Raw genomic sequence first — 26,684 nt, forward strand, 5'->3', positions numbered from 1 at the left:
GAGTTGGGGACTTCCTGTAGGCAAAACCTGTCGTTTTATTTCCCTGCTAAAAAAAACTTTCAACGATTTCTCACTGCCCTTGGGCTGAAGTCTGTACTCTGTATTATGAGGTCTCACTCTCCAGCCTCTCCTCTAGCATTATCCCTTCCCCAAACCAGTCTACAGTAGAACTGGACCTTGTCTGTACTCTCTGTTGCCCCTGGATTTTTGTACCTGCTGTTCCCTGTTTGGAACACTCTCTTAGCCTCCCCTTTCCTTCTCCTGATTAACTCTTCCCAGTTTAGACATTACACCCTCTCAGAAGCCGCCTTTCCACACTGCAAGAGTCGGTTAGCTACCCCTGCTGTATATTGCTATAGTGCACTCCACTCCACCATGGTCACCCTTATCACAGTTCATTTCATTGCCTACTCCACTGCCTGGCTTCCTGACTAGACTAAAAAAAATCTCTGTACAGCGTCCAACCTTATCGACAATATATCCATAGCACAGTACCTGACACCTAGTAAAGCAATCAATATTTGTTGTAAGAATGAATAAATATAAAGGCATTTTTGCTTTTCAATCCATCCAAAATGCACACCCCTTCTTCAAAATACAGCTTGGCTAACAGGACCAAGAAATAGCTGCAAAGCTGTGTATTTTGCTTGGTCACATAGTGGGAGAGAGGCTGCCAGTGAGACATGGGAACTCTTTAAGCCTAATTTCCTCATCTGCAAGATAGGAATAGTAAAATTTTTCTCATGTGATTCAATAAGCAATAGCTATTATATCAGGATCCCAGTTCCCCAATAGTGAGAACTTGTGTTCCTCTGGTCAGAAGACTCAAGCTCATGACTGAAACTGCCCACCAGGTGGCGGTATTAACCTGGACTGGTCCTGTTCAGTTTCCACTGCAGAGCAAGACCAGTAGTCATGGGGAAGCAAAAGGTGCAACCTGGGCTGCTTCCTCAGAGCTTTGGGTGGAACTGGGCAGGGGCAGAAACAACTCAGAGACGGGGCATATGTCAAGAAGGCCTCATGTTTCTTGGACCCATCCTCCTCCTTTTCTCATCCCAGGCTTCTCTGAGACACTGTTTATGCTGAGGAATAAACATTTTCTGGTTTACTGTTCACACAGGAGGGAGTTTCTCCCCTTCTAGATAAGTTTTTATCCCACCAGAGTGTTCTGCTTCCACTTCCAGTAGAGACTGTGTTTAAAAAAAAAAAAAAAAAAAAAAAGAGGCAAATGTGCTTTCTCACACTGCACAGAGCATCTCATTATTTTGTGAAGCCCCATGGCCACCTATTTCTGAGACATGGGGCATGGCGGAAGCCAGAGTTATTCTTGGCTGTAGATTTTATTCATCCTTTTCCACCTTGATTTCAATGAATGAGTTCAAGTCAGGACAGCAGGTTTTGTGGGGTTGGTCAAAAGATGGGGAGACAGGTGCATTCTCATCCCCTCCCTCATCTTCCTCTTCTTGGAAATTAGGATTGTAAAGTTCTGGTGGAAGGAGCTGGGCTTCAGCAGAAGGCAGTCTGTCTGAGGGAGGCCCATACACACGGTTGGCTTTGGTGCCATGCTTAGAGTTAGCATCCAGGTGGTAGCAGAGCTCTGTGAGGCGCTGGGCCCGGAAACGGGGAGGGCGGGCCACCCACACACCTGGCTCATTAAGACTGTCCTCTTCATCTGACATCAGCTCCTCTGTCACATCCTTCCACAGACGTTGGTCCTCAGGTCCAAAATGCCTCATGATACTGGATCGGTTGGCAAAAAGCTAAGGCAGGAACCCAGGAGATAGATTAGGAAGGTAAACATTCTATGGATTAGATTTGGGGAAGAGGTTTGGTGGGGAAGGCTGTGTAAAATCTGTGCCTAAGTGAACCCAGTTCCCAAGTCAGATCTTAGCACTGGCTCACTGTTATTCTCTATCTTCCTACATTCCTGGCTCTCAACCCTATTCTCAGATGCCATGTCCTCTGGCCCTTCCCACTCAGGGAAGGGTTTAGAGTTTAGTTTCTTGAAAGAAAGGCCTAGAAACCTACCCGATATCGGCGACTTCGAAGTTTCTTCTCCTCTTTTTCCTTCAGGCCTTTAAAGGGATTCAGGGAGTTGCGATACTCACGCCTCTTAGTAAGGAAGTAGGCCACACAGGCTCCTGAGGGGGAGGGAAGGAAGGGAGCAAGAAGGAGGGTCCTCTAGAGTAGTGGTCCTCAGCCCGTTTTTCTGCCCTAACACTAATGAATGGGAGGTTGGGGATCACTACTTAGATGATGGGCTTTTTTTTTTTTTTTTTGAGACACAGTTTTGCTCTTGTTGCCCAGGCTGGAGTGCAGTGGCACAATCTCGGCTCACCACAACCTCTGTCTCCTGGGTTCAAGCGATTCTCCTGCCTCAGTCTCCCGAGTGGCTGGGATTACAGGCATGTGCCACCACACCCGGCTCTTTTTAGTAGAGACGGGGTTTCTCCAAGTTGGTCAGGGTGGTCTCGAACTCCTGACCTCAGGTGATCTACCTGCCTCGGCCTCCCAAAGTGCTGGGATTACAGGCGTGAGCAACCGCACTTGGCCTAGATGCTGGGCTTTCTTGGCATAGACATTAGCATCTATTCACTCCTCTTTGGTTTAGGTTTCTTTTTATTTATTTATGATTTTGTTACGAGACAGGGTCTCGCTTTGTCACCCAGGCTTGGGGGCAGTGGCATGGTCATAGCTCACTGCAGCCTCAAACTTCTGGGCTTAAGTGATCCTCCAGCCTCAGCCTCCTGAGCAGCTGGGACTACAGGTGCACACACCGTGGCCGGCTAATTGGTTTAGCTTTCTTTGCCCACCTCCATCTCCAACACTAACTCCTCCCAAATATCTCCCACTGGAAAAAGACAACTCCACTTGCTCCTGTGTCTCCCAGCTCCCTCCACCAAATAAAACCTACCTCTTCTTGGGTGTGGTGGCTCACACCTGTAATCCCAACATTTTGGGAGGCCTCCTGCTGAGGCAGGAGGATTGCTTGAGCCCAGGAGTTTGAGACCAGCCTGGGCAACATAGTAAGACTCAGTCTCTATTTTTAAAAAAAATTAAAAAACAACAACAATCTACCCCTATTGCCACTCTTGATATAAGATTACAAGTATTTTTTCTTTTTTTTGAAACAAGGTTTGCCCACACTGGAGTTCAGTGGTACAATCTTGGCTCACTGCAACCTCCACCTCACAGGCTCAAGCAATCCTCCTGCCTCAGCCTCCCAAGTAGCTGGAACTATGTCATGCATGCCACCCCGCCCAGTTGATTTTTATTTTTGTTTGTTTGTTTTTGGTAAAGATGGGGTTTCACCATGTTGCCCATGCTAGTCTCGAACTCCTGGGCTGAAGCAATCCTCCTGCCTTGGTCCCCCAAAGTGCTAGGATTACAGGGATGAGCCACGGTACCTGGCCCTACCAGTACTTTTTCAGCAGAAGCTTTCGTAATACTTCAGTGTTAGCTACAAATAACAAAAGAGAGCAAGGAAAGAGAAAGCCTGGGAAATAATATTTAGGGACCAAGGGGCAGGCCTGGCTTCTGAACATAACACCTCCTCATAACACCTTAGATTCCTCCTTCTTATAATATCTTAGATTCAAGACCTGCATAAACAGAATACATGATGGTGTTCTAGACCTTTCCTTCTCTCATTTTCGTTTCAGACTGAGAGGGAAATAAACAGGCAATTTGAGATAATTCTATGAATATATTTTAGGTGAGAATAGCCAAAAAAAGTTTCAAATCCACTATTTTCAAAACCACCTAAATCATCTCTATTATTCCTCTTCTCCTCTGACCAAGAAAGAGGAGTGGGAGGAGAGGGGGAGAAAGGATGGCATAGGAGTTAAACCAGTTTTTCTCACCTTTTAGCTCCTTATCAGTGTAATTGTGGGGACTGGTCACCAGCTCTTGCTTGAGCTTTTCCAGAAGAAACTTCACTACTGAAATATTCCAAGAGGACTTGATGCTGCCACAAAGAGAAGAGAATGAATAAGGTTGTCCGCTTTGTAAGAGCCAGACAAACAGAGGTACCCGGCACTAATCAACTTTGTGGCAAATCCCTCCATGGCCTAAGAAGGTATGGTGAGATCAAAGCCTGAGTCTCATTGCTGTATTGGAGCATCCCCCTCTACTTCCCTGTCCTCAGCAAAGTACCTTCTCATTCTTTTTCCTCAAGGGGACCATACCTTTCAGACCCATTGAATCTCTTGTCATTGGTGATGTGGTTATGCACATTGTGGACCAGTTTCTAGGGGGAAAAAAGAAAACATAGTCAAGCCAAGAGTGGATATTATGAAAACTCTCCTCTGGTCCCTACTGTAAAAAGGCATTGTCCCTAAGGGGCTCTCTGCCTGAATCCTTCCCATAGCCTAGGTACCACTTCAGTAGATGCCCTTTCTAAGCCAAGAGCCTATCCAAGTTACTATTTCAAGTGGGGTCTTCCCTGACTTTTCATTTCATGTGTGTCAGGATTCCAGGATCATCCCTGGCCTTACTTCTGCTCCTGAGTAGTGTGATCACTAGGGCAGAGGGTCTCAAACATTTCCATGAACATACCCCTGATACCCGAGAAAGCAAGTATATACTAGGAGTACTGCGAGTGAACATTTCTTTTTTACTTTTCTTTGTTTTTTCGAGACACAGTCTTGCTCTGTCACCCAGGCTAGAGTGCAGTGGCGCGATCTCGGCTCACTACAACCTCCGCCTCCCAGGTTCAAGCAATTCTCCCGCCTCAACCTCTCGAGTAGCTAGGATTATGGTCACCTGCCATCATGCCTGGCTAATTATTGTATTTTTGCAGAGATAGGGTTTCAACATGTTGGCCAGGCTGGTCTTAAACTCCTGCTCTCGGGTGATCTGCCTACCTTGACCTTCCAAAGTGGTGGGATTACAGGCATGAGCCACCACGCCCAGCCAAGTGAACATTTCTTTTTTTTTTTTTTTCTTTCCCACAAATAGCACTTTTTATTTGACACTAATTGAAGTCTGAACTTTAAACAGATTCTTGGACTGGTGGTTCATATCCATCAGCTCGTTCAACTTTAGCACCTGTCTCGTCCCCAGTGGCTTTTCCAGAACTCCTGCCTTCACCATGAAGCTCCATGAGCTTTCCCAATTCAAACTTGGGCTTCTTCAGCATTTTTACTTTTCTAACGAAGACATCATGGAGAGGATAAATAGATTGGCAAGCCTTTTCTATGTCTTTTCCAATGCTGCCTGGAATCAATTTATTGACCACTTCTTTCAAGTCATTTGCACCTCTCGGGTCATGATTTCCATCATCTTCTTCTGGATTTGGCGGACCTGTTGGTGCTAAGCATAAGAGGTCTTCCGTATCTGATTCTTGCATTTTTTATAAAACCAACACAGAACAGACGAAGCAAGTAACCATTGGTAGTCTTGACGTCAACATGAGCTTCAATCATTGTCTGCCACTTTTTGACCATGGAATACATTTTGTCACGGGTAAGATCCATGCCATGGAAGTTAGTCAGGCAGTTTTTGCCCTGAACATCTTCAGTAATCAGCTTGAATTTTCTTTTTTTTTTTTTTTTTTTTTTTTTTTTTTTGAGACGGAGTCTTGCTCTGTCGCCCAGGCTGGAGTGCAGTGGCGCGATCTCGGCTCACTGCAAGCTCCGCCTCCCGGGTTTATGCCATTCTCCTGCCTCAGCCTCCGGAGTAGCTGGGACTACAGGCGCCCGCTACCTCGCCCGGCTAGTTTTTTTTTTTTGTATTTTTTAGTAGAGACGGGGTTTCACCATGTTAGCCAGGATGGTCTTGATCTCCCCGTCTCGGCCTCCCAAAGTGCTGGGATTACAGGCTTGAGCCACTGCGCCCGGCCATCAGCTTGAATTTTCTAAATGCAACTTCATCATTCTGCAAATCAGCAAGACTCACTTCAAACACACGACCCTTGAGACCATCAGATGCAATTTTGGTTCCTTGGGTCCTGGTGACGAGCGTCTTTCCAGTATTTCTTATATTGAACATAGCAGGTGCTTTCACATCATACCAATCTTTCTTAGAAAATGGATCAACCACTTTCTTCTTGGCTCCCGTTTTGCCGCCTTTCGTAAGGCGCTTGTTCTTGCCAACCGCCATGGTCAGAGAGCCGAAAGGCGTGAACATTTCTTTAAGTCCTCTACTCTTGCACTTTTTTTCTTTTCTTTTTTTTTTTTTTTTTTTTGAGACAGAGTCTCGCTCTGTCACCCAGGCTGGAGTGCAGTGGCGCGATCTCAGCTCACTGCAACCTCCACCTCTCGGGTTCACGCCATTCTCCTCCCTCAGCCTCCCGACGAGTAGCTGGGACTACAGGCGCTCGCCACCACGCCCAGCTAATTTTTTGTATTTTTAATAGAGATGGAGTTTCACCGTGTTAGCCAGGATGGTCACGATCTCCTGACCTCGTGATCCACCCGCCTTGGCCTCCCAAAGTGCTGGGATTACAGGTGGGAGCCACTGTGCCTGGCCCCTACTCTTGCACATTTAAATTTTTTCTTCAAAATGTATTTGTATTTCTTTTTTATTTCTTTTCTTTTTTTTTTTTTTGTGAGACAGAGTTTTGCTCTGTCACCCAGGCTGGAGTGCACTCGTTAAAAAGTTTTGCCCACCAGGTGTGGTGGCACATGCCTCTAATCCCAGCACTTTGGGAGGCCAAGGTGGGTGGCACAATCTCAGCTCACTGCAACCTCCGCCTCCCAGGTTCAAGTGATTATCCTGCTTCAGCCTCCTGAGTACCTGGGATTATAGGTGCCTGGCACCACGCCCAGCTAATTTTTGTATTTTTAGTAGAGACAGGGTTTCACCATGTTGGTCAGGCTGGTCTCAAACTCCTAACCTTGTGATCCACCCACCTCAGCCTCACAAAGTGTGCTGGGATTACAGGCGTGAGCCACTGCACCCGGTCTGTGTTTCTTTTAATATAAAAATGTCTTCTTAGCCGGGCGTGATGGCTCACGCCTGTAATCCCAGCACTTTGGGAGGCCGAGACGGGCAGATCACGAGGTCAGGAGATGGAGACCATCTTGGCTAACATGGTGAAACCCCTTCTCTACCAAAAATACAAAAAATTAGCCAGGCGTAGTGGCGGGCGCCTGTAGTCCCAGCTACTCGGGAGGCTGAGGCAGGAGAATGGCGTGAACCCGGGAGGTGGAGCTTGCAGTGAGCTGAGATCGTCCCACTGCACTCCAGCCTGGGTGACAAAGCGAGACTCCGTCTCAAAAAAAAAAAAAAAAGTCTTCTTGAAATTTTTTTTTTCTTTTTGAGACAGAGTCTCACTCTTTTGCCAGGCTGGAGTGCAATGGCGCGATCTCAGCTCACTACAACCTCCACCTCCCAGGTTCAAGCGATTCTCCTGCCTCAGCCTCCCGAGTAGCTGGGACTACAGGTACACCACCACCACATCCAGCTAATTTTTGTACTTTTAGTAGAGATGGGGTTTCACCATGTTGGCCAGGATGGTCGCAATCTCTTGACCTCGTGAACCACCTGCCTCAGCCTCTCAAAGTGCTGGGATTAGGGGCATGAGCCACCCAGCCTGGCAGTCTTCTGGAATCTGCTAGTAAAATTGATGACCCAGGAAAAAGCCCTGGGTTTGTCTGTGGCTTTATATATCCCCTTGTGTGTTACCACAAATCTCAGGAGTATATACACAATGGTCTGAAAAACAGAAATCTAAAATAACAGAAATGTGAATCTGAAAGAACCGTGGAAGCTATATTACCCAATCTCCCTTTCACATCATTAAACAGGCTGTCTTTCCACTTTGTTTATACCCATCTAATGATGAGCTCTCCATTTTGAGTCAGCTTATTCTATTGTCGAACATTTTCACTCATTAAAAAGTTTTGCCAGCTGGGCGTGGTGGCTCATGCCTGTAATCCCAGTACTTTGGGAGGCCAAGGCAGGTGGATCACCTGAGGTCAGGAGTTTGAGACCAGCCTGACCAACATGGTGAAACCCCATCTCTACTAAAAATACAAAAATTAGCCAGGCGTAGTGGCGTGCAACTGTCGTCCCAGCTACTCGGGAGGCAGAGACAGGTGAATTGCTTGAACCCAAGAGATGGAGGTTGTAGTGAGCTGAGATCATGCCACTGCACTCCAGCCTGGGCAATAGAGTGAGACTCCGTTTCAAAAAAAAGAAAGAAAAAGTTTTGCCTTAGATGCTTCAAAATCTGTTCCTAGTTTTGCCCATAATAGCACCTACAATATTTATTTATTTATTTAGAAATGGAGTCTTGCTCTGTCGCCCAGGATAGAGTGCAGTGGCATGATCTCAGCTCACTGCAACCTCTGCCTCCCAGGTTCAAGTGATTCTCCTACCTCAGCCTCTCAAGTGGCTGGGATTACAGGCACACGCCACCACACCCAGCTAATTTTTGTATTTTTAGTAGAGATTTGGTTTCTCCATGTTGGCCAGGCTAGTCTCAAACTCCTGACCTCAGGTGATCTACCCGCCTTGGCCTCCCAGAGTGCTGGGATTACAGGCCCGAGCCACCACACCCAGCCCTAATGCAGGGTTTTACATTTCCTTCAGTTAAGTTTAGTTGTGTTGTTTCTGATTATATTTTCATCCCAAGCTCCCTTAGTCAGTGGAAATTACCCAGTTCCAAACTGACAGATTCATATCCCGATCCAAGGACTTTGCAGCTCCATATTCAGAAATCCCCAATTTATCCTTCTACCTCTATGGCTGATTCACCATACCAACTTAGGAAAGTATTGTCAACTCTTTATGGCTAGGGTCTCCACTCTGTAAAAAAGACCATTATTATACTAGCCGCATATTCAACACCGTCATTTTACCTCTTAGTCCATACTTAAGGAATCACAAAGGAATGGGTGAATGTTTCGGAAAGTATTTGGGAGAGTTTCAAAAAAAAAAACCAAAAAAAAAGGAGAAAGAAAAAAGGGAGTTACATAGCTTCCAACTCAAGTGGCTTTGAAGAGATCAGCTGATAAAAATCAAAACAGGCTTGACATGGAAAGGGAAAATACTCTAGACAGTAAGTGTGAGGAGTGTAAAGGCTGTTGGCTCACCTACCTCCTGAATAAGCTAAAAATATTTCCCCAAGGAGTGGCTGGGATCTGCAGCATTCCAAGGAATTAAAGAATTCTGGTTTGATCTTTTTGGTTTATAGGATCCCTAGCAGCAATCCTCAAGAGCCCCAGCCGATTAGAGAGATGCCTCTTTGATTCCGTCCCAGAGCTAAAGATTGGAACAACTGTCCCTCCCGCTCTAAACCCACAGTCTGCCACAAGAACATTTTTTTTTTTTTTTTTTTTTTGAGACGGAGTCTTGCTCTGTCACCCAGGCTGGAGTGCAGTGGCCGGATCTCAGCTCACTGCAAGCTCCGCCTCCCGGGTTTACGCCATTCTCCTGCCTCAGCCTCCCGAGTAGCTGGGACTACAGGCGCCCGCCACCTCGCCCGGCTATTTTTTTGTATTTTTTAGTAGAGTCGGGGTTTCACCGTGTTAGCCGGATCGTCTCTCGATCTCCTGACCTCGTGATCCGCCCGTCTCGGCCTCCCAAAGTGCTGGGATTACAGGCTTGAGCCACCGCGCCCGGCCCACAAGAACATTTTAAACCTTCCTCCATGATGAGCAGCAAAACTCCCTGACTGGTCCTCCAGATCCTTCTCAAGCACAGAATAGAGAGAGCATGATGGTGAGTGAGCATACTGTCCTTCCTGCACGTCTTCAGTTCCACCACACTCTCCTAAGGGAAGGAAGAAGCCAGGCCTCAACGCTGTACCTCTCTCTGGAGGCAGCAGGCACAAGTGGAATGGAAATGATGGAAAATCCTGCTTTTATGCAAATTGTAACTATAAACTCATTATAGTCAATATGAACATTGTATGGCTAAAGAATATCTCCAGCCGAGCGCGGTGGCTCACGCCTGTAATCCCAACACTTTGGGAGGCCAAGGTGGGTGAATTGCCTGAGCTCAGGAGTTCAAGACCAGCCTGGCCAACATGGTGAAACCCCATCTGTACTAAAATACAAAAATTAGCCAGGCGTGGTGGTGCACGCCTGCAATCCCAAATACTCGGGAGGCTGAGGCAGGAGAATCGCTTGAACCTGGGAGGCTTGCAGTGAGCCGAAATCACGCCACTGCACTCCAGCCTGGATGACAGAGTGAGACTAAAAACAATATCCCCATGATTGTCAGAAAGAAACTTTTGTGAGACCAGCCTGGGCAACTAAAATACAAAAATACAAAAAATAAGCCAGGTGTGGTGGTGCATGCCTGTAATCCCAGCTACTCTGGAGGCTGAGGTGGGAGATCACTTGAGCCTGGGAAGTCGAACCTGCAATGAGCCATGATCACACCACTGCACTCCAGCCTGGGCAATGGGAGTGAGACCCTGTCTCAAGAAAGCAAAAAAAAAAAAAAAAAAAAAAAAAAAGAAGTTTTTGCATATAGAGTTTATCCCAAAGACTGTGGTCACTTTAAAGATTTCTCAACCTCTTCACTATTGGCATTTTGAGCTGGATAATTCTTTGTTATGGGGGCTGTTGTGTGCACTGTAGGATGTTTAGCAGAACACCCACTAGATGTCAGTAGCATTCTCCTTCCCCTGCCCCCAGCCACCCACCAGTTGTAATAATCACAAATGTCTCCAGATGTTTCCAAATGTCTCCTGGGGGTAAAATCACCCCAGGTTGAGAACTGCTGCCCTAGAACTTCTCTAAGTTTGGTCAGCTGCCAGGACGGGGACTCCCAGCTCAGCAGGATGTTCTTTGGGCTCCCAGCCACTACAAGAAGCTTTTAGGCAGACCTGGTTCAGGCCAGTCCCTTCCTGGCTAAGAGCTCTTGGGATGACTGGAATCTCCAAACCTCTATAACTGAGCTGAAGGTCTAGTGACTCTCTGCATCTCTGAAGCTTGAGACTACCTCAGGACAGCTTCACTTGCTTTTCCACCCAAGTTGTCCCTTGCCACTTACTCTGCACACTAGCTTAATTTGCAGGCAATTTCCAGAGTTACCCTTTGGTGATCAATCTGCTCAATCCCTTAAAGATCTTCTCATCAGGATTATTAGAACACTGGGAAGGCCGGTCATGGCGGCTCACGCCTGTAATCCCAGTACTTTGGGAGGCCAAGGCGGGTGGATCACCTGAGCTCAGGAGTTCAAGACCAGCCTGACCAACATGGCAAAACCTGGTCTCTACTAAAAATACAAAAATTAGCTGGGGGTGGTGGCATGTGCCTGTAATCCCAGCTACTCAGGAGGCTGAGACTAGAGAATCACTTGAACCTGGGAGGCGGAGGTTGCAGTGAGCTGAGATCGCACCATTGCACTCCAGCCTGGGTGACAGAGTGAGACTCCGTCTCAAAAAAAAAGGACAGCAGATGTGATATAAAGGAAGATACCACATTATCTGGAAAAGTCTAAAAGTTTGATGTTTAGCAGGGGACTTCCTATCCCTAGTGTTACAGAATAACCTCTCTCCTTATCCATCCCACTCTGGTAGGATTCAGTATAGTATTCATTCAATATGGGGGGCCTAAAATCAACCCACCCTTCATTCTTCACTTATCTTTCCAGACTGGAGAAAAATTTATAGCAATTGAGCTCACTCACAGAGAGTACCAGATCCCGCTTACGCCTGGAGTTCTTCTGCCCACTTCCTCTGGTCCTGCATGGGGAAACAGTCAGCCCTAGAGAGTGTCTCAGCTCTCCAGTACTCCCAGGGCCTGACTCTTCCAAGGCACTGTCCAGCGCAGCAGTGGCATTCAGCATGTCCTCAGGGCGGGGTGGTGGCAGCTTGGTTCCATTTTCTGGTCCTGTCTCTGAGGTTGCCCGCTGGATTGCCAGTTGTGTGGCTGGTGAGAGCTGTTTGGCATAAGCAGGGACCAGAACTCGCTGTACTGCACCCTCAGAGGCCACATAATCATCCACCAGCTAAGAATGTAAAAAAATAATAGCCTATTAGCCAGCCAGGCTTAGAGCAACCTGGTTAACCATCATTCTTTGGCTAAGAATAGTGAACAGAAAGTGGAAAGAAGGGGGACTGTAGCACAGTCTTTAATGCTTAATGGCTTGTTTCTCTGGGACTCCTATGAGTGTTGGGCAAATATTTCTTGTGTGTACAGGGCCTCTCATGTTGGGTTGTTACCGTAGGGCTGCTCACAAGGAGAAAGCATGCTTCTGACACTGTTTGTGAATCGTCATTTATAGATAGCTCTTGGATATAAGAAATGTAGCGGCCGGGCGCGGTGGCTCACGCCTGTAATCCCAGCACTTTGGGAGGCCGAGGCGGGCGGATCACAAGGTCAGGAGATCGAGACCACGGTGAAACCCCGTCTCTACTAAAAATACAAAAAAAATTAGCCGGGCGCGGTTGTGGGCGCCTGTAGTCCCAGCTACTCGGGAGGCTGAGGCAGGAGAATGGCGTGAACCCGGGAGGCGGAGCTTGCAGTGAGCCGAGATCGCGCCACTGCACTCCAGCCTGGGCGACAGAGCAAGACTCTCTCAAAAAAAAAAAAAAAAAAAAAAAAAAGAAATGTAGCTAGGTAAGTGTTTTCTCTGAAAGGACTGGGAGAAGAAGTGATGACAAGAAAGAAACCAAGCAAGAGAAGGAGTAAGAAAATAAAACAGTAACAACAATAAAGAGGAGACATAAAAGAAAAATGAGCAAAGGAGGAAGATATAAAGTCAGAAATCCCAAGAGAGACTGGCAGTGACAGCTCCCCTCACCTATCCTCCATTCCCAGAGTCAGTCCATGCCCTCACCTTGATCCTACCCCAGCCACATTCGACTGTCATAGCCCCTGACATCTACCTGACTGCCTGTGCCCTCAATCAAGGACATACAGAGCCAGGAAAGGAAGGAGGGAGCAAGGGAGAGAGGGAGGAAGAAAGGAGGGGGGATTTCTGCAGTCAAGAAAACAAAACACTGAAAGTGGGGAGACACACACACACACACACACACAGAGAGAGAGAAAGAAGCGGGGGAGGAGGCTGAGATTTATAGACCTGTGAGCTGCTTTCTGCACTGTGAAATCTAATTCCATCCTGTCAGCCTGGAAGCCTTTCCTGCCTCAAAGAACCCACAGCTCAGGGCAATGCCTGGCCTGGTACCCTCCTGCTTCCCACCTTCCAGGTCCTCCCCTCTTGAGCTGGAACAACTGAGAGTCCTGACCAGCCACAGACTGGGGTGAGCAGCAGTGGCCATTACCCATATGGCTGTGCCTTCAGGAGAGCAATGACCAGTTGCTGTGTTACACTGGAGGGGGAGAGGGGGGCTTCTGTATTCATTTCTCAGATCCAGCAGATGGGCTGGGAGTTCCATCCCTCCCATCTACTCCATGTGTTCTGCTCCTTTACTCTTTACTGGGGTGTCTATGTCTTGTCGTGGGAGCAGGAGAAAAAGAGAGGACAGACAGAGAATAAGGTGGAGGAGAGCTGATAGAACTCCCACCGTCTCTCAAGTGGCACCACATCTGTTATTTTCCTATCTCTAAGATCTCTATAGTTGCTCCATCTCCTTTTCATACTTCCATGTGTGACATTCTGCAGTTCTTACTCCACTCAGCCAGGATTTTCCTGCTCATATGGCCCTTAAGCAATAAAGAAACTGAAATAGCACAATGTACATCTATGTCTTTTCCTGCTCACAAAATATGCTTGCTTGCTTCCTTCTTCCCTCTTTCTCCCTATATGTTATTATCTTCCTGTTAACACTCAGTTGGCCATTTCTTTTTCTCGTTTCCCATTTTATTTCCTTTCCTCTACCTTCCTCTCGCCTTATGTCATAGTCTCTCTCCTGTGGTGTAGATTCTCTTTCCACATAGACTCACCTTTTTTCTGTGCTCCCTTTTTGCACTTTCTCTCCTCCCTCAGCCCTTCATTTCTACTTGTCTCTTTCCCTCCCTATACCTGTCGTCTGTTATCTTTATCTTTGTCCTCTCACTTTTTCCTTCTCTCGCCACCTCTGCCTCTCTCCCCTGTACATTCCCATCTCTCTTTGTACTGAATTCCTCTTGGCAAGCAGAGGGCCTGCAATAAAATATGAATGAGCCGTCTGTGCACGGCAGGCATCCTCACCAGGAGAGGCAGAGCCCATGGAGCAGCCGAGACAGCTGTGGAGGAAAAGGTGCCATGTGGAGCTATTGAGAGAGAGGGAAGGGCATCCCGTCACTACACACAGCAAAAAATGACCTTCTGCCAAAGAGGCTAATGGTTCAGGAAGAAAATAGGAGAGCTGATTATCCCTGAAGGAAAAGGAAACTTGGTACTGTTTTGCTTTATCACAAATACAGACAAAAGGTTTAAAGATGGAAATAAAAGAACAGAAAGGAAAAAGAGTGAAAGGCCGGGAAAAGCACTTAGGAGCAACAGCCCTCTGCTGCCATACTCACAGGATTGAGCAGGGGGGCCCCCTCGCTGGCAGCCAGTGTGCACCCCGGGAGCCGCATGTCCCTCTGAGTTGCTGGGAAGCCCAAAGGCCCAGGCCCCACTGAGGCTGCTCCCAGCTGCCGCAGCTCCTCAATCACCACCTGCACGCCGCTACCCACGCTGTCACACTCCTCTTCCACAGCAGACAGAGCCTTAAAGGCTTCCCCGGGACTTTCCTTGAGAGGCCCAGGCTCCTCAGGTGGGGAACTATGTGCCCGGCTTTCCCCGTCTTCATCAGGGGTGGACACTTTCCCTTGTCTCAGCTCACCCATTTCCTCCTGGAGACGTTTTAACAACTCATTGTTGGCTCTGGCAAGACCCAGAGCAGCTTCGGCCAAACCCACTGCCTTATCCACCCGTTGGTAGATAATATGCAGGAGCTGCTCTGAGCTCTGAACAGCCAGGCCATGTCCAGTCACTGTGATGGGGGTGCTAGGAGGAGGATTCCCACCCTGGGAGCCTGTGTTGCCTCCATTAGTCTCACTCTTACAGGCACAGCAGCAGCATCTGGCCTCACTGCCACTAGGAGGGGAGAAGAGAATGGTGGCACTGAAGGACATGGTGGATGGGGCAGTAACAACTACGCTTACACTGCTGGGCCACTCCAACAGGTAGGAATCATCGACTTCTCTTGACTCACTTTCCTTTCTCAATGAGGATGGTCAGAGGAGCCCAGGCCCCCAGCTGTAGGGTCTGTGAAAGAAGAGTAGATAAGCCATGAAGAAGCACACAGTCCACGGCGGCCTCTCCTCAGCCTGCAGAAGGGAGACAGGTGCCTTCTATTTGCAGATCCTGTGCTCTCCTAGAACATCACAAATCAAGGCCTTCCTGATGAATGGTTTTAGAGGGTAGAGAGCGTTCCTTCTGCCCCCCAGCATGGAACCCCCGACTAGTGCAACCTAAGGAACAGGGAAGGGATTCAGAAGGACCTTCCGGCATCTGGAAAGATTAGATGATTAAGGAAGAAAATGTAGATCTGTCTCCTCCTCCTCCTCCTCACCATCTTTACTGTAATAATGGTACTGCATTTCATTGCTTTGACATTGTTCCTTAAGGAGTTCAGAACGCTTCACGTAAGTTACCTCATCTACTCAACAGCGCTAGGAAACACATATTACTCCAGGTCCGGAGAAGAGACATACAGAGAAGTTATATGTCTTTTTCAAGGTCAGAGGAATAACAGCAGAATCCAGTTATTGGTACTTTCAATGTAGTGTTTTTTTTTTGTTTTTTTTTTTTTTTTTTACCTGATACCACTTTTTGTTGACATTAAGAATCACGACAATCATGATTCTACCCTCTCTATAATTTTCATACAAATGCACATTTAGAGTAAAACTCCTAAATAAGGAATACATCCATCACTGCCCCCCTCAGCATGTCACCAGCTTCTCACTATTATATCATTAATGCTTTGGGGATGAGGGCAGGGAAATGAAATGAAAAGATCAGGGAATTGAACCCAGGGCTGCACAGCCTCCTTTCCCACATAGTCGTATACCTGGGCCATGAGTCTCTGTAATGGAAACTAGCTGTCCTGAGTCTTCCAGCCAGGAGCCCAGAGAAAGCACCTGTGGGGCCCCTTATCTTCATTTCTCATACTCCTTAAGGGTGGATCCAAAATTCAACAGGAATGTCTCAACAGCCATGCTGCCACTTTGCCTGCATGACCAGCCCCCATAAAAGGAGAAACCAGAATGTCAGTGATAAACCAAACTGCCTTTCTTTTAAATTACTGTAGTTAAGCAACTAAACTACTCCAGGAGAGAAAAAAAGGAGTAAAGAAGTTGATTCGTACCACTGAGAACACTCCAGGGAACTTAATAAATATTGTAATTTTCTAAATAATACTTGATAGTAGAAAAAAAATCCTTCTGATGCTCCGTGTCAAAACCTTAAGTATGTTTACAATTTCCCTGAGAGATGCATTTCTCTCTTACCCTGTAAATTAAAACATTACAATTAAAAGGAGAGGAGGGACCGGACATGGTGGCTCACGCTTGTAATCCCAGCACTGTGGGTGGCTGAGGCGGGGCAATCACCTGAGGTCAGGAGTTCGAGACCAGCCTGACTAACATGGTGAAATCCCATCTCTATTAAAAATACAAAAATTAACCGGGCGTTGTGGCGGGCGCCTGTAATCCCAGCTACTTGGGAGGCTGGGGCAGGAGAATCACTTGAACCCAGGAGGCAGATGTTGCAGTGAGCCGAGATCATGCCACTGCATTCCAGCCTGGCAACAGGGCGAGACTCCACCTCAAAAAAAAAAGAGTAGGAGGTTAGGAGAATTTTCTATATATTGAGGGTTTTCTTTTCTTTTCTTTTCTTTTTGAGTAGGCAATCTCATTTCAGAAACAGGCAATATCAATGCCTCTGAGGTACTAAAACATAAATCTGACAATGCATTTTAATTACATGTGGTTATCAAAGAATAGTCTTTAATTTGCTCTTTCCACCCTTTATGTTGAAGAAATGGCTTTTTCTGTGCCAGATACTTACTTCTCACAAAAACTTAACTCAAATACATTTACAGCTTCCTTGTCATTATAGTCACTGGAAGGCACAGTTAAACCTGAAACTAAAGGTTAAACCAAATTAAAACTAAAGGTTAAAGGAAAGCACTAAGCGATTCTATGTCAATTTATAGATGAATCACTTATGTATTCTTTTCCTTCCTAAATTAGGGCCTACACTGCTCCTGCAGAGCTTTTTCTTTTTAATTCTTTCTTTAACCTACATCATGCAGGGAGTTTGCTCTTAAACATGGATGCTGTGGGCAAAAGAATGTTTTGGTGATAATAAATAATAGTATTCAAATGCTTGCCAGCTGCGTTCAGTATTTGTAAAATCAGTAATTATTAAGATGCATCAGGTTGGGACACCGGGTGAGTTGTCTAACTCCCTTCTGGTACCAAACTCTCTTGCCTCACGCAGTTACTCTTTCTTGCAAGAGGCTTTTACCCCTACCAGTGTTGAGCCTGCCTCAAGCTCTTCCCCTCTCTTTTATTTTTATTTATCATTTTTTTGAGACGGAGTCTTGCTCTGTTGCCCAGGCCAGAGTACGATGGTAAGATCTGGGTTCACTGCAAGCTCCGCCTCCCGGGTTCAAGTGATTCTCCTGCCTCAGGCTCCCAAGTGGCTGGCATTATAGACACGCGCCACCACATATGGCTAATTTTTATATTTTTAGTAGAGACAGGGTTTTGCCATGTTGGCCAGGCTGATCTCGAACTCCTGACCTCAAGTGATCCACCCACCTCAGCCTCCCAAAGTGTTGGGATTACAGGTGTGAGCCACTGTGCCCAGGCCCCTCTTCTTTAAATAGTCTTTCCTTGGTCGTCTTTCCTTGGTCATCTTTCCAAAACAGCACTGTATTGCAGGTTTAAAAAAAAAAAAAGGCCGGGCGCGGTGGCTCAAGCCTGTAATCCCAGCACTTTGGGAGGCCGAGACGGGCGGATCACAAGGTCAGAAGATCGCGACCATCCTGGCTAACACGGTGAAACCCCGTCTCTACTAAAAAAATACAAAAAACTAGCCGGGCGAGGTGGCGGGCGCCTGTAGTCCCAGCTACTCGGGAGGCTGAGGCAGGAGAATGGCATAAACCCAGGAGGCGGAGCTTGCAGTGAGCTGAGATCGCGCCACTGCACTCCAGCCTGGGGGACACAGCGAAACTCCGTCTCAAAAAAGAAAAAAAAAAAAAAAAAAAAAAAAAGGCCAGGCGGTGGCTCTTGCCTGTAATCCCAGCACTTTGGGAGGCCAAGGCGGACGAATCACGAGGTCAGGAGATCGAGACCATCCTGACTAACAGAATGAAACCCCGTCTCTACTAAAAATACAAAAAATTACCCGGGCATGGCGGCGTGCGCCTGTAGTCCCAGCTACTTGGGAGGCTGAGGCAGGAGAATGGTGTGAACCTGGGAAGCGGAGCTTGTGGTGAGCCGAAATCGCACCACTGCACTCCAGCCTGGGCAACAGAGCAAGACTCCATCTCAAAAAAAAAAAAAAGGGTGGCCGGACGCGACAGCTCACGCCTGTAATCCCAACACTTTGGGAGGCTGAGGTGGGTGGATAACTTGAGGTTAGGAGTTCGGGACCAGTCTGGCCAACATGGTGAAACCCTATCTCTACTAAAAATATAAAAATTTGCCAGCCATGGTGATACATGTCTGTAATCCCAGCTACTCAGGAGGCTGAGGGAGGAGAATTGCTTGAACCCAGCAGTCAGAAGTTGCAGTGAGCCAAGATCATGCCACTGCACTCTAGCCTGGGTGATAGAACGAAACTGCATCTCAAAAAAAAATTTTTTTTAAATGAGGTTCTCCCCTGGCTGCACCATGTATAAGCTGCATGAACATGAGTAAATTATTTCACTTTTCTGAGTACAAGTTTTCTCATCACTATCTACTTTGAGTGTTTTCTATGAAGATTATACATAATATATGTAAGGCACCTATAGAGTGCTGGCACATGGTCAGTGCTCCACTAGCAATGGCTGCATGATATTATGATTATTCCTGTAACCTTTTGTGTTCCCACCCTGGACACCCATCCTGATTCCTTAATCTTTTTTTTTTAAGAGGCAGGGTCTTGCTATGTTGCCTAGGTTGGTCTTCAACTCCTGGCCTCAAGCCATCCTCCCGCCTCAGACTCCTGGGTAGCTGGGATCACAGGTGTAAGCCACCACCTTGACTCCTGATTCCATAATTTTGAATAAAATGCAATGGCTTGAAACAGAATTTGGGGAAATTTGCCCCCAAATTTAATAATTAATTTCTAAGAAACAATACATTATTCCTCAAGTCTATGAGGATGCATTTATAGGTACAAAACCTTCTATGATGCAAATTAGAAAGGTAATTGAGTATTTGGAATTTACTTGCTATCATGACTTGGTCTCAGACTAAGGATAATATTTTATGTTAGTTTTTAATGCTAAATGTATTTTCCTATTGTGAGTTCAATTTGTTCCTCAATTTCTCTTCCGTTTTTCTACTTTGTATATTACCATACTATGTCCATCTTAAAACATCACATTCAGGGCAACAAATAAGTGTTTTCTTGAATTAACCTGCCTATAAAAACCTGGTACAGTGTGGTCTAGCACAATGGGGATTCAAATAATTCTTTTTTGGTTTCCATGGACACTAGTGCTGACTTAATTTCCCAGCCTCTTGCTATAGTCTGTCACCTAAACTTTATATTATAGAAAGAAATTGGGATCACCAGGTAATAAACGAATATTTCATGTTATATTTACTAACCAGGTAACTATTTAAGTGCTGGATACATGACTGAAAACAAAACATTAATTTCATTAGCTGCATATATCCCCATTAAAGAAGGTGAGCTGGGCCCGGCACCGTGGCTTATGCCTATAATCCCAGCACTTTGGGAGGCTGAGGCGGGCAGGTCACCTGAGGTGAGTTCGAGACCAGCCTGGCCAACATGGTGAAACCCTGTCTCTACTAAAGATACAAAAAAAAAAAAAAAAAAATTAGCAGCACATGGTGGCGCAATGCCTGTAATCCCAGCTACTAACTCGGGAGTCTGAGGCAGGAGAATGGCTTGAATTCAGGAGGCAGAGGTTGCAATGAGCTGAGATCACGCCATTGCACTCCAGCCTGGGAGACAGGGCGAGACTCCGGCTCAAAAAAAAAAAAGAAGGTGAGCTGGTGAGTGCGGGGAGGTGTTTTTAGGTTCATATATATATAAAAAAAAATTATTTATTTATTTGAGACAGTCTTGCTCTGTCGCCCAGGCTAGAGTGCAGAGGCATGATCTTGGCTCACTGCAACCTCTGCCTCCCAGGTTCAAGCGATTCTCCTGCCTCGGCCTCCAGAGTAGCTGGGACTACAGGCGTGTGCCACCACTCCCGGGTAATTTTTGTATTTTTAGGAGAGATGGGGTTTCACCCTATTGGCCAAGCTGCTCTTGAACTCCTGACCTTGTGGTCTGCCCTTCTCAGCCTCCCAAAGTGCTGAGATTACAGGCATGAGCCACACCCGGCCTATATATATATATATATATATTTTTTTTTGGATACAGAGTCTCGCTCTGTCACCCAGGCTGGAGTGCAGTGGCATGATTTTGGCTCACTGCAACTTCCGCCTCCCAGGTTCAAGCAATTCTTCTGCCTCAGCCTCCCGAATAGCTGGGATTACAGACGTGTGCCACCACAACTGACTAATGAATCCTGACCTCAAGTGATCTGCCCGCCTTGGCCTCCCAAAGTGCTGGGATTACAGGTGTGAGCCACTGTGCCCAGGCTCAAAAGTTTTTACATGTAAAGCCGTGTTAAAGGATGATTCACCAAAATGGATTGCACCTACTAAGTACTCAAATGAAGGGAAGACAAAGTCTCTACCTACAAGGTACTTAAAGTGTATTTCAGATGGGAATGTCTTAAGAACATGGAATGTTCTAAACATGGACTATCTAAAAAACAAAGTGAGGCTGGGCGTGGTGGCTCACGCCTGTAATCTCACCACTTTGAGGGGCCGAGGCGGGCAGATCACCTGAGGTCGGGAGTTCGAGACCAGCCTGACCAACATGGAGAAACTCTGTCTCTACTAAAAATACAAAATTAGCCAGGTGTGGTGGCACATGCCTGTAATCCCAGCTACTCAGGAGGCTGAGGAAGGAGAATCACTTGAACCCAGGAGGTGGAGGTTGCAATGAGCCGAGATTGCACCATTGCACTCCAGCCTGGGCAACAAGAATGAAACTGTCTCAAAAATAAATAAATAAACAAATACATAACAAAGTGAAATACATGCAAGTCCTAATAATATGGTATAGATTGAAAAATTTCTGAGTAGTTCAAAATAATGGAAAGATTAACAAAATGAAATCATATTGAGAAAGAGTTCTTACAGAATAAAAGCTTCCAGTTGAGCCTTGAGCAATGTATCAGATGAACTGATAGGGTAGTAAGACATTCTAGGGAAAAAAATAATTACAGGACTTAACAGGGTACATGTCAGAGGTCAGAGCAAAGGGGCTTATATAGTAAGGTAAGGAGAATTGACAGAGGTATAGAGATGGGGTATAGAGATAACTGGTTAAAGACAACTGCAAGATTATAAGCCTAAGAGTAACAGGATGGTACCACCACCACCACCAGAATGACAGAAATGAGGCAGTTGACAGGAAATGACCAGAATGGCCGGGCATGGTGGGTCATGCCTGTAATCCCAGCACTTTGGGAGGAGAGGAGGATCGCTTGGGCCCAGGAGTTTGAGACCAACCTGGGCAGCATAGCGAGACCCAGTCTTTAAAAATTAATAAATAAAGAGGAGACACCAGTATATTAGGGAAGTGTATTTATTTAACATTTTAAATTTCAACTGATGGCAACATGTTATGTAGAAAGTCCTGAAAACAACTGACTAGGTCTAAAAAACAGAAAAAGATCTTCAATCTTGGGATAAGTTGCCAACACAGCATGACAGTAGATGTCACACTTAGGTTTGCAAAAAATATATGCATTTGGGGTTCATTTCAGTATTGGTCTAATTTAAATACATGTGAAATGAGCCTTAAAAATGTACTTTCCAATACTTTTGGTATTTTTCATAAATATTCAGATAAGAAAGAAAGAAAATTCATCTCCTTTAGACAGACAGTTCAGGGTGAGACTGGCCATAATTTTAACTATCCCTTTCCTCCCAAGTCACATTTTTGTTAGGACTAAATATATCATACTCTTGGCAGTTCCCTTGCTTGCTTTCTCCCCATTCTGAGTTTGAATTTTCTGCATGACTGAGTTCACCTCCAAACTATGAAAAATAAAAGTTTTCTCACTATTTAATAGATGTGTATGATACAGTATCATTCAGATGATATATGTTTTTATAATGGGCGCTTGACTCATTCAGGGTCATGCTAGCAATAGACTTCCTTAAATGTGATTACTGAAAGCATGGCAATTCATATCATAATCTTCATTTTAAGAAATAAATAAGGTAAATGGCCACTTAAAACTCCTGCTGTGTTGGTCAGTCCTACTCCTCCACTTCAAGGTGCAAAATGGCTCACCTGTCAAAAGGTTCTCTCAAAACCTATTTTTATCAGAAATGAGCTCCTTATCACACAAGAGCAGCTAAGTAAATACCACAAAATACTATTTTCCCACATTTTAAAAGAGTGACTCGTCTAATGATCTGCAAAAAATCCAAGACCTTATTTTTAGGGGTAAAAAACAGAACTGTAGACCCAGAAGGCAGAATGCGGTCTTAAAAGGATTCCATGTAATCTGAAAATTCCAGGTATATTTCTATAACAGGATGAGAATTTTTAACCCAGCATAGCACAGTCCTTTTTATTTACACTCGCTAAGATTACATTGGTAAGATTAATATTTCCGATTTCAGGTTTGCCTAATGTAAGGGACTCACTACATTTATGGAGAAACTGAAAAATTAAAAAGTAGCTCCTAGAAGTCTCTCTTGTGCCAGCGAGAACTTGGTAAATGTTAGTTGATTAAATATTAGTCAAGGATGACAAGGTGGACCCCAGGGACGGCAGAACCATTTCCGATGGGTAAGTGTGATTCAGCTACCGGCAGGGCGATCGCAGCGACGCTGGCGGCAAAGATCGGCGACTGCTCAAGAGGCCGCAGGCGACAGGGTGACTCGCCACTGTGCCCAACCATACAGTGCGCTCTGGGAGTCCCGGGTAAAGGGGGTCATTCCCGGGAGGGCTGCGGAGAGCAGGGCGGCCGGAGGAGCGGCTGGGGATCTCGCCGGGTCACCGGGGAGGGTAGACTACGTAGCACCGAGAGCTTTGAGAACCTGGGCTGAAGGCGGCGCTCGCCGTGAGAACTGACGCGGAGGTGCAGCTTAGCAGCCCTACGGTTGTTCTACCGAGTGTGCCCGGCGCTACCGCACGGGCTGACTCAGCTAGGCTGGGCCTGAGGCGGGTGCGCGGCAGAGGAATCCGCTGCGCCTCCCCGTGTACCCGGCCGGCTCGCGCACGCGGGGAGACACCGCCCCGCTTGCCTTCTGGCTCCCGGTGATTGGCGGTTATACGACGGTTGGGGAGCAGGGTCACGGACACTATTGGCTGCAAACAACAGTCACTCAAAAAGTCAGATAGGGGAGGGGCCTCCTCAGGGAGGGACAAGACTGGGAGGCTATTTCAAGGCCGTCAGACGCCATCTTTAGCTTGTTTTTGTTTACTTGCTTTTGTTCCCTGTTGCTCACAAACCTGTGTGTACACGATTATAAGCACAGTGGCCACAAATCGGCGTCACACGTTGGGTGGTGGCCGACTTTTAGTTACTGCTGGCCTCGGTTACATTTCTTTCACATGTCACCTGCAAATTAGTAGCTCATAGTTTTTAAGTTTCCGATACTAGGGGCCCCGAGGATTCCCAGGCAAAATCAACAAAGTTTAGTTTTGCTTTGCTTTGGAAGGCCAAGCCAATGATATATATGTCCGAGGAATTATCTCCTTTCTTACAAAAGAAAGAAAAAGCAGTAACTGGATATGACCCTACGTTCCTGGATGTAGAAATCAAATGGCCTAGGAAATCAGGAACACGGGCTCTGCACTGTTCTGGGGAGAGCTTCCTTATTTTTTGAGAAGCTAAAAAGTAAAGTAAAAAGTATATGTGATGACCTGTATTGATGTGGAAAAGAGCTAAAAAGGGTAAAACTCCATTAAAAATTGCCGTCACTGGCCGGGTGCGGTGGCTAACGCCTGTAATCCCAGCACTTTGAGAGGCAGAGGCGGGCGGATCACCTAAGGTCAGGAGTTGGAGACCAGCCTGACCAACATGGTGAAACCCTGTCTCTACTAAAAATACAAAAATCAGCTGGGCATGGTGGCACATGCCTGTAATCCCAGCTACTCGGGAGGCCGAGGCAGGAGAATTCCTTGAACCCAGGAGGCGAAAGTTGCAGTGAGCCAAGATCGCGCCATTGCACTCCAGCCTGGGCAACAAGAGCGAAACTCCGTTTAAAAAAAAACAAAAACAAAAAACTACTGCCGTGATCACAAAGGTCACTAGAATCTGACTAGATTTCAAAGAAATGCAGGCCTGAACTTGTGGAATAATCCACAGTCGAGCCAGTATTTATTAAGCACTGGTCTGACTTGAATTGTTAGAGAATAAAAATACACTCAGCACAAGTAAGAAACCCAGAAAGCCCAAACAGGGCCACTTTTGTTACAAATTTGTACAAGTAATTTTATTGCAGTCGGTATTTAGGAGTCAAATACTGCTTGAAATAGAATAGGATGCTAGCTGTGTAATAGAAATGCATTATTATACAGAGGTTTTGTTGTAATGAAATTTAAATTCTACAGTAGATCCTTTCTTTTTAATCTCCTGGTTGTCACTGCATCTGTGACATTCCAGTTTCTCCCTCAGCACCCCATATACCTCCTATGCTTTCACTCCAATCTGCGAATACAAATTTGGATACAGATATTTTCCATACGACTTCTAATGAGGAGACAGTGATTCTGTGACAGAATGAAGTGAAAATAGGGCTCCTGTAACAGGAGGTTCTGCTCTGCGAGACTGTTTTTCTCTAATTCACATACTTTTTTTCTGTGACTCTTAGAAATGAGGAGAAGGCTTTCCATTCTAAAAATGCAACATGATAACCAAAAGGCATTTCTTATCCCTTCTATTATTTGCCTTTGCATCCTCTTGGCTCCCTATCACCATCACCATGAACAGTTTTTGAGAATCAGACTTGACTGGATTTTTTTTCCTGATACTTTGCCAGCTGTGGAGCTTTTCGAATAGATTCCAACCAATAAACGACCATTTTGTCAAAAAGCCAAGAAAGAACTTCCCTTCTGAACACACCAACCAAACCACACATAAAGGCCAAAATATACACAGCTGTACATTTAAGAACGTGAGACAATAAAAAGCAAAACCACTTAGGCAAAACAGTCACTGAAGGCTTTGAACCACAGATTCAATAAATTGCCTACTCTCATTTGCCACATGGACTATATACTCCTTGGCAATTATTTAATTATTCATTATTCTGATCCTTTAGGAGCAGAAAAATATAGTAAATGCACATAGAAAGTGCCTAAGTATGCTAAGCATAGGATTTCTTCTAAGCTCTGCTTTGCACACAAAATGTTTCGATCACATTTGGGAAGACAACAGAAAAAAAATTCACATCCTAGGGGATACTTTGCACACATAAAACCAGATATATTTATCACTTTTGAAAATAAAATCTGATATGGCACATATACACACATATTGTACATATACACAAATAACCCCAAATTATAACTTTACAAATTTGTTTCAAGAAACACACACACACACATACACACAAATGTTCTAATGAAAATGTGTGTGAAAGACACACTGTAAGGTCTGTCCCCTTTCCCTAGGGAAATGAATGTCTCCATTATAATATCCCAATATTAACCTATTGGCCTTGGACAAGTGCCACATCCCAGCCAGTTGGTTTTGGTTCTGGGGAGTGGGTGTGTAAAAAGCAATCACACGGCTTTCTGAGGGAGCCTCAAATCTCTCTCTGCTTCCTTCGATGTTGCCTGTGGCAGAAATTTACATTATCCCTTCAGCCCGCTTAAAAAAATCTGTACTTCCCAAGCGGCTAAATTTTTAAAGTCCCTCAACCACAAAAATCTACCAGTTCTTAAAATGTGATTTGAAAAAAAAACTATAAATTTGGCTGGAAACGGTTGTACACGGCCATCCTGCTTCTCAACTTCTTGGTATATTTAAAACCTTGACCAGGAAAAAGAAAGAGGAAGAGAGACAGAAAAAGAAATGGGGGAAAGAGCAAATTCCCCTTAGCAACAGTTTCCTCACCCCAGCACTGCTACAGATCGCTATTTTTAAAAATTTGAAAACACACACAAGATTAAGGAGGGAAAAAAAATGGAAAAAGGATACCCGAAGGTCGTATGGCTCTTTGTATTCGTGTGTGTGCAAAAAGGAGGACTCGCGGAGCCCGAGCCGGCAAGCCCCGCCCCTCCCCGGACGCCCTCCCGGATTGGCCGCCCGCGGCCGCGGGGCGCCCCGCCCGCAAGCACACGCTCCGTGCCCGAGGCGCCAACCCCGGGCGGGGGGGCCCCTGAGGGCCACCGGACCGCCGACCCCCAACCTCGCCTGGACCTTGGCAGACATCTTCCCCACCTCTCTCCCTTTCACTTTCTCACCGTCCTCTCACTCTTTCCCATCTTTTTTTCTCGGTGAAACAAGGCCCAGTCACCAGCATAACCATCCAGTGAACGACCTCCGGACACTTTGTTAAATTGGGTGAACTAGT

General features: G+C 46.0%; 2 protein-coding genes and 1 pseudogene across 2 annotated transcripts; all 3 read right to left on the reverse strand.

Moving 5' to 3' along the window:
- Positions 1-1,003: 1,003 nt before the first annotated feature.
- On the reverse strand, positions 1,004-26,351 carry C7H14orf93 (chromosome 7 C14orf93 homolog). Its single transcript, XM_045396165.3, has 7 exons — positions 26,309-26,351; positions 14,370-15,345; positions 11,590-11,910; positions 4,188-4,249; positions 3,864-3,967; positions 2,029-2,141; positions 1,004-1,760 (listed from the first exon to the last, which is right to left on the reverse strand). The coding sequence occupies exons 2-7, from the start codon at positions 14,964-14,966 to the stop codon at positions 1,341-1,343; spliced, it is 1,617 nt and encodes a 538-aa protein (XP_045252100.2). The 5' UTR covers positions 14,967-15,345; positions 26,309-26,351; the 3' UTR covers positions 1,004-1,340.
- On the reverse strand, positions 4,926-5,621 carry LOC135971573 (small ribosomal subunit protein eS1 pseudogene; annotated as a pseudogene).
- On the reverse strand, positions 4,963-6,240 carry LOC102137536 (small ribosomal subunit protein eS1-like). Its single transcript, XM_065548635.2, has one exon. It carries the CDS (start codon positions 6,127-6,129, stop codon positions 5,815-5,817), a length of 315 nt encoding a protein of 104 aa, XP_065404707.2. The 5' UTR covers positions 6,130-6,240; the 3' UTR covers positions 4,963-5,814.
- Positions 26,352-26,684: the final 333 nt, after the last annotated feature.

The sequence above is a fragment of the Macaca fascicularis genome, chromosome 7 (assembly GCF_037993035.2).
Source record: "Macaca fascicularis isolate 582-1 chromosome 7, T2T-MFA8v1.1".
In the NCBI taxonomy this organism is placed as follows: Eukaryota; Metazoa; Chordata; class Mammalia; order Primates; family Cercopithecidae; genus Macaca; species Macaca fascicularis.

What these genes read in the sequence shown, in the direction of transcription:
- LOC102137536 (XM_065548635.2), bottom strand. Translation starts at nt 6,129, where the DNA reads ATGTTCACGCCTTTCGGCTCTCTGACCATGGCGGTTGGCAAGAACAAG.
- C7H14orf93 (XM_045396165.3), bottom strand. Translation starts at nt 14,966, where the DNA reads ATGTCCTTCAGTGCCACCATTCTCTTCTCCCCTCCTAGTGGCAGTGAG. An exon ending in AGATTCAATGGGTCTGAAAG is followed by an intron (nt 3,968 to 4,187) that starts GTATGGTCCCCT and finishes TCTTTGTGGCAG; the next exon opens with CATCAAGTCCTCTTGGAATA. An exon ending in CACTGATAAGGAGCTAAAAG is followed by an intron (nt 2,142 to 3,863) that starts GTGAGAAAAACT and finishes CCTCCCCCTCAG; the next exon opens with GAGCCTGTGTGGCCTACTTC.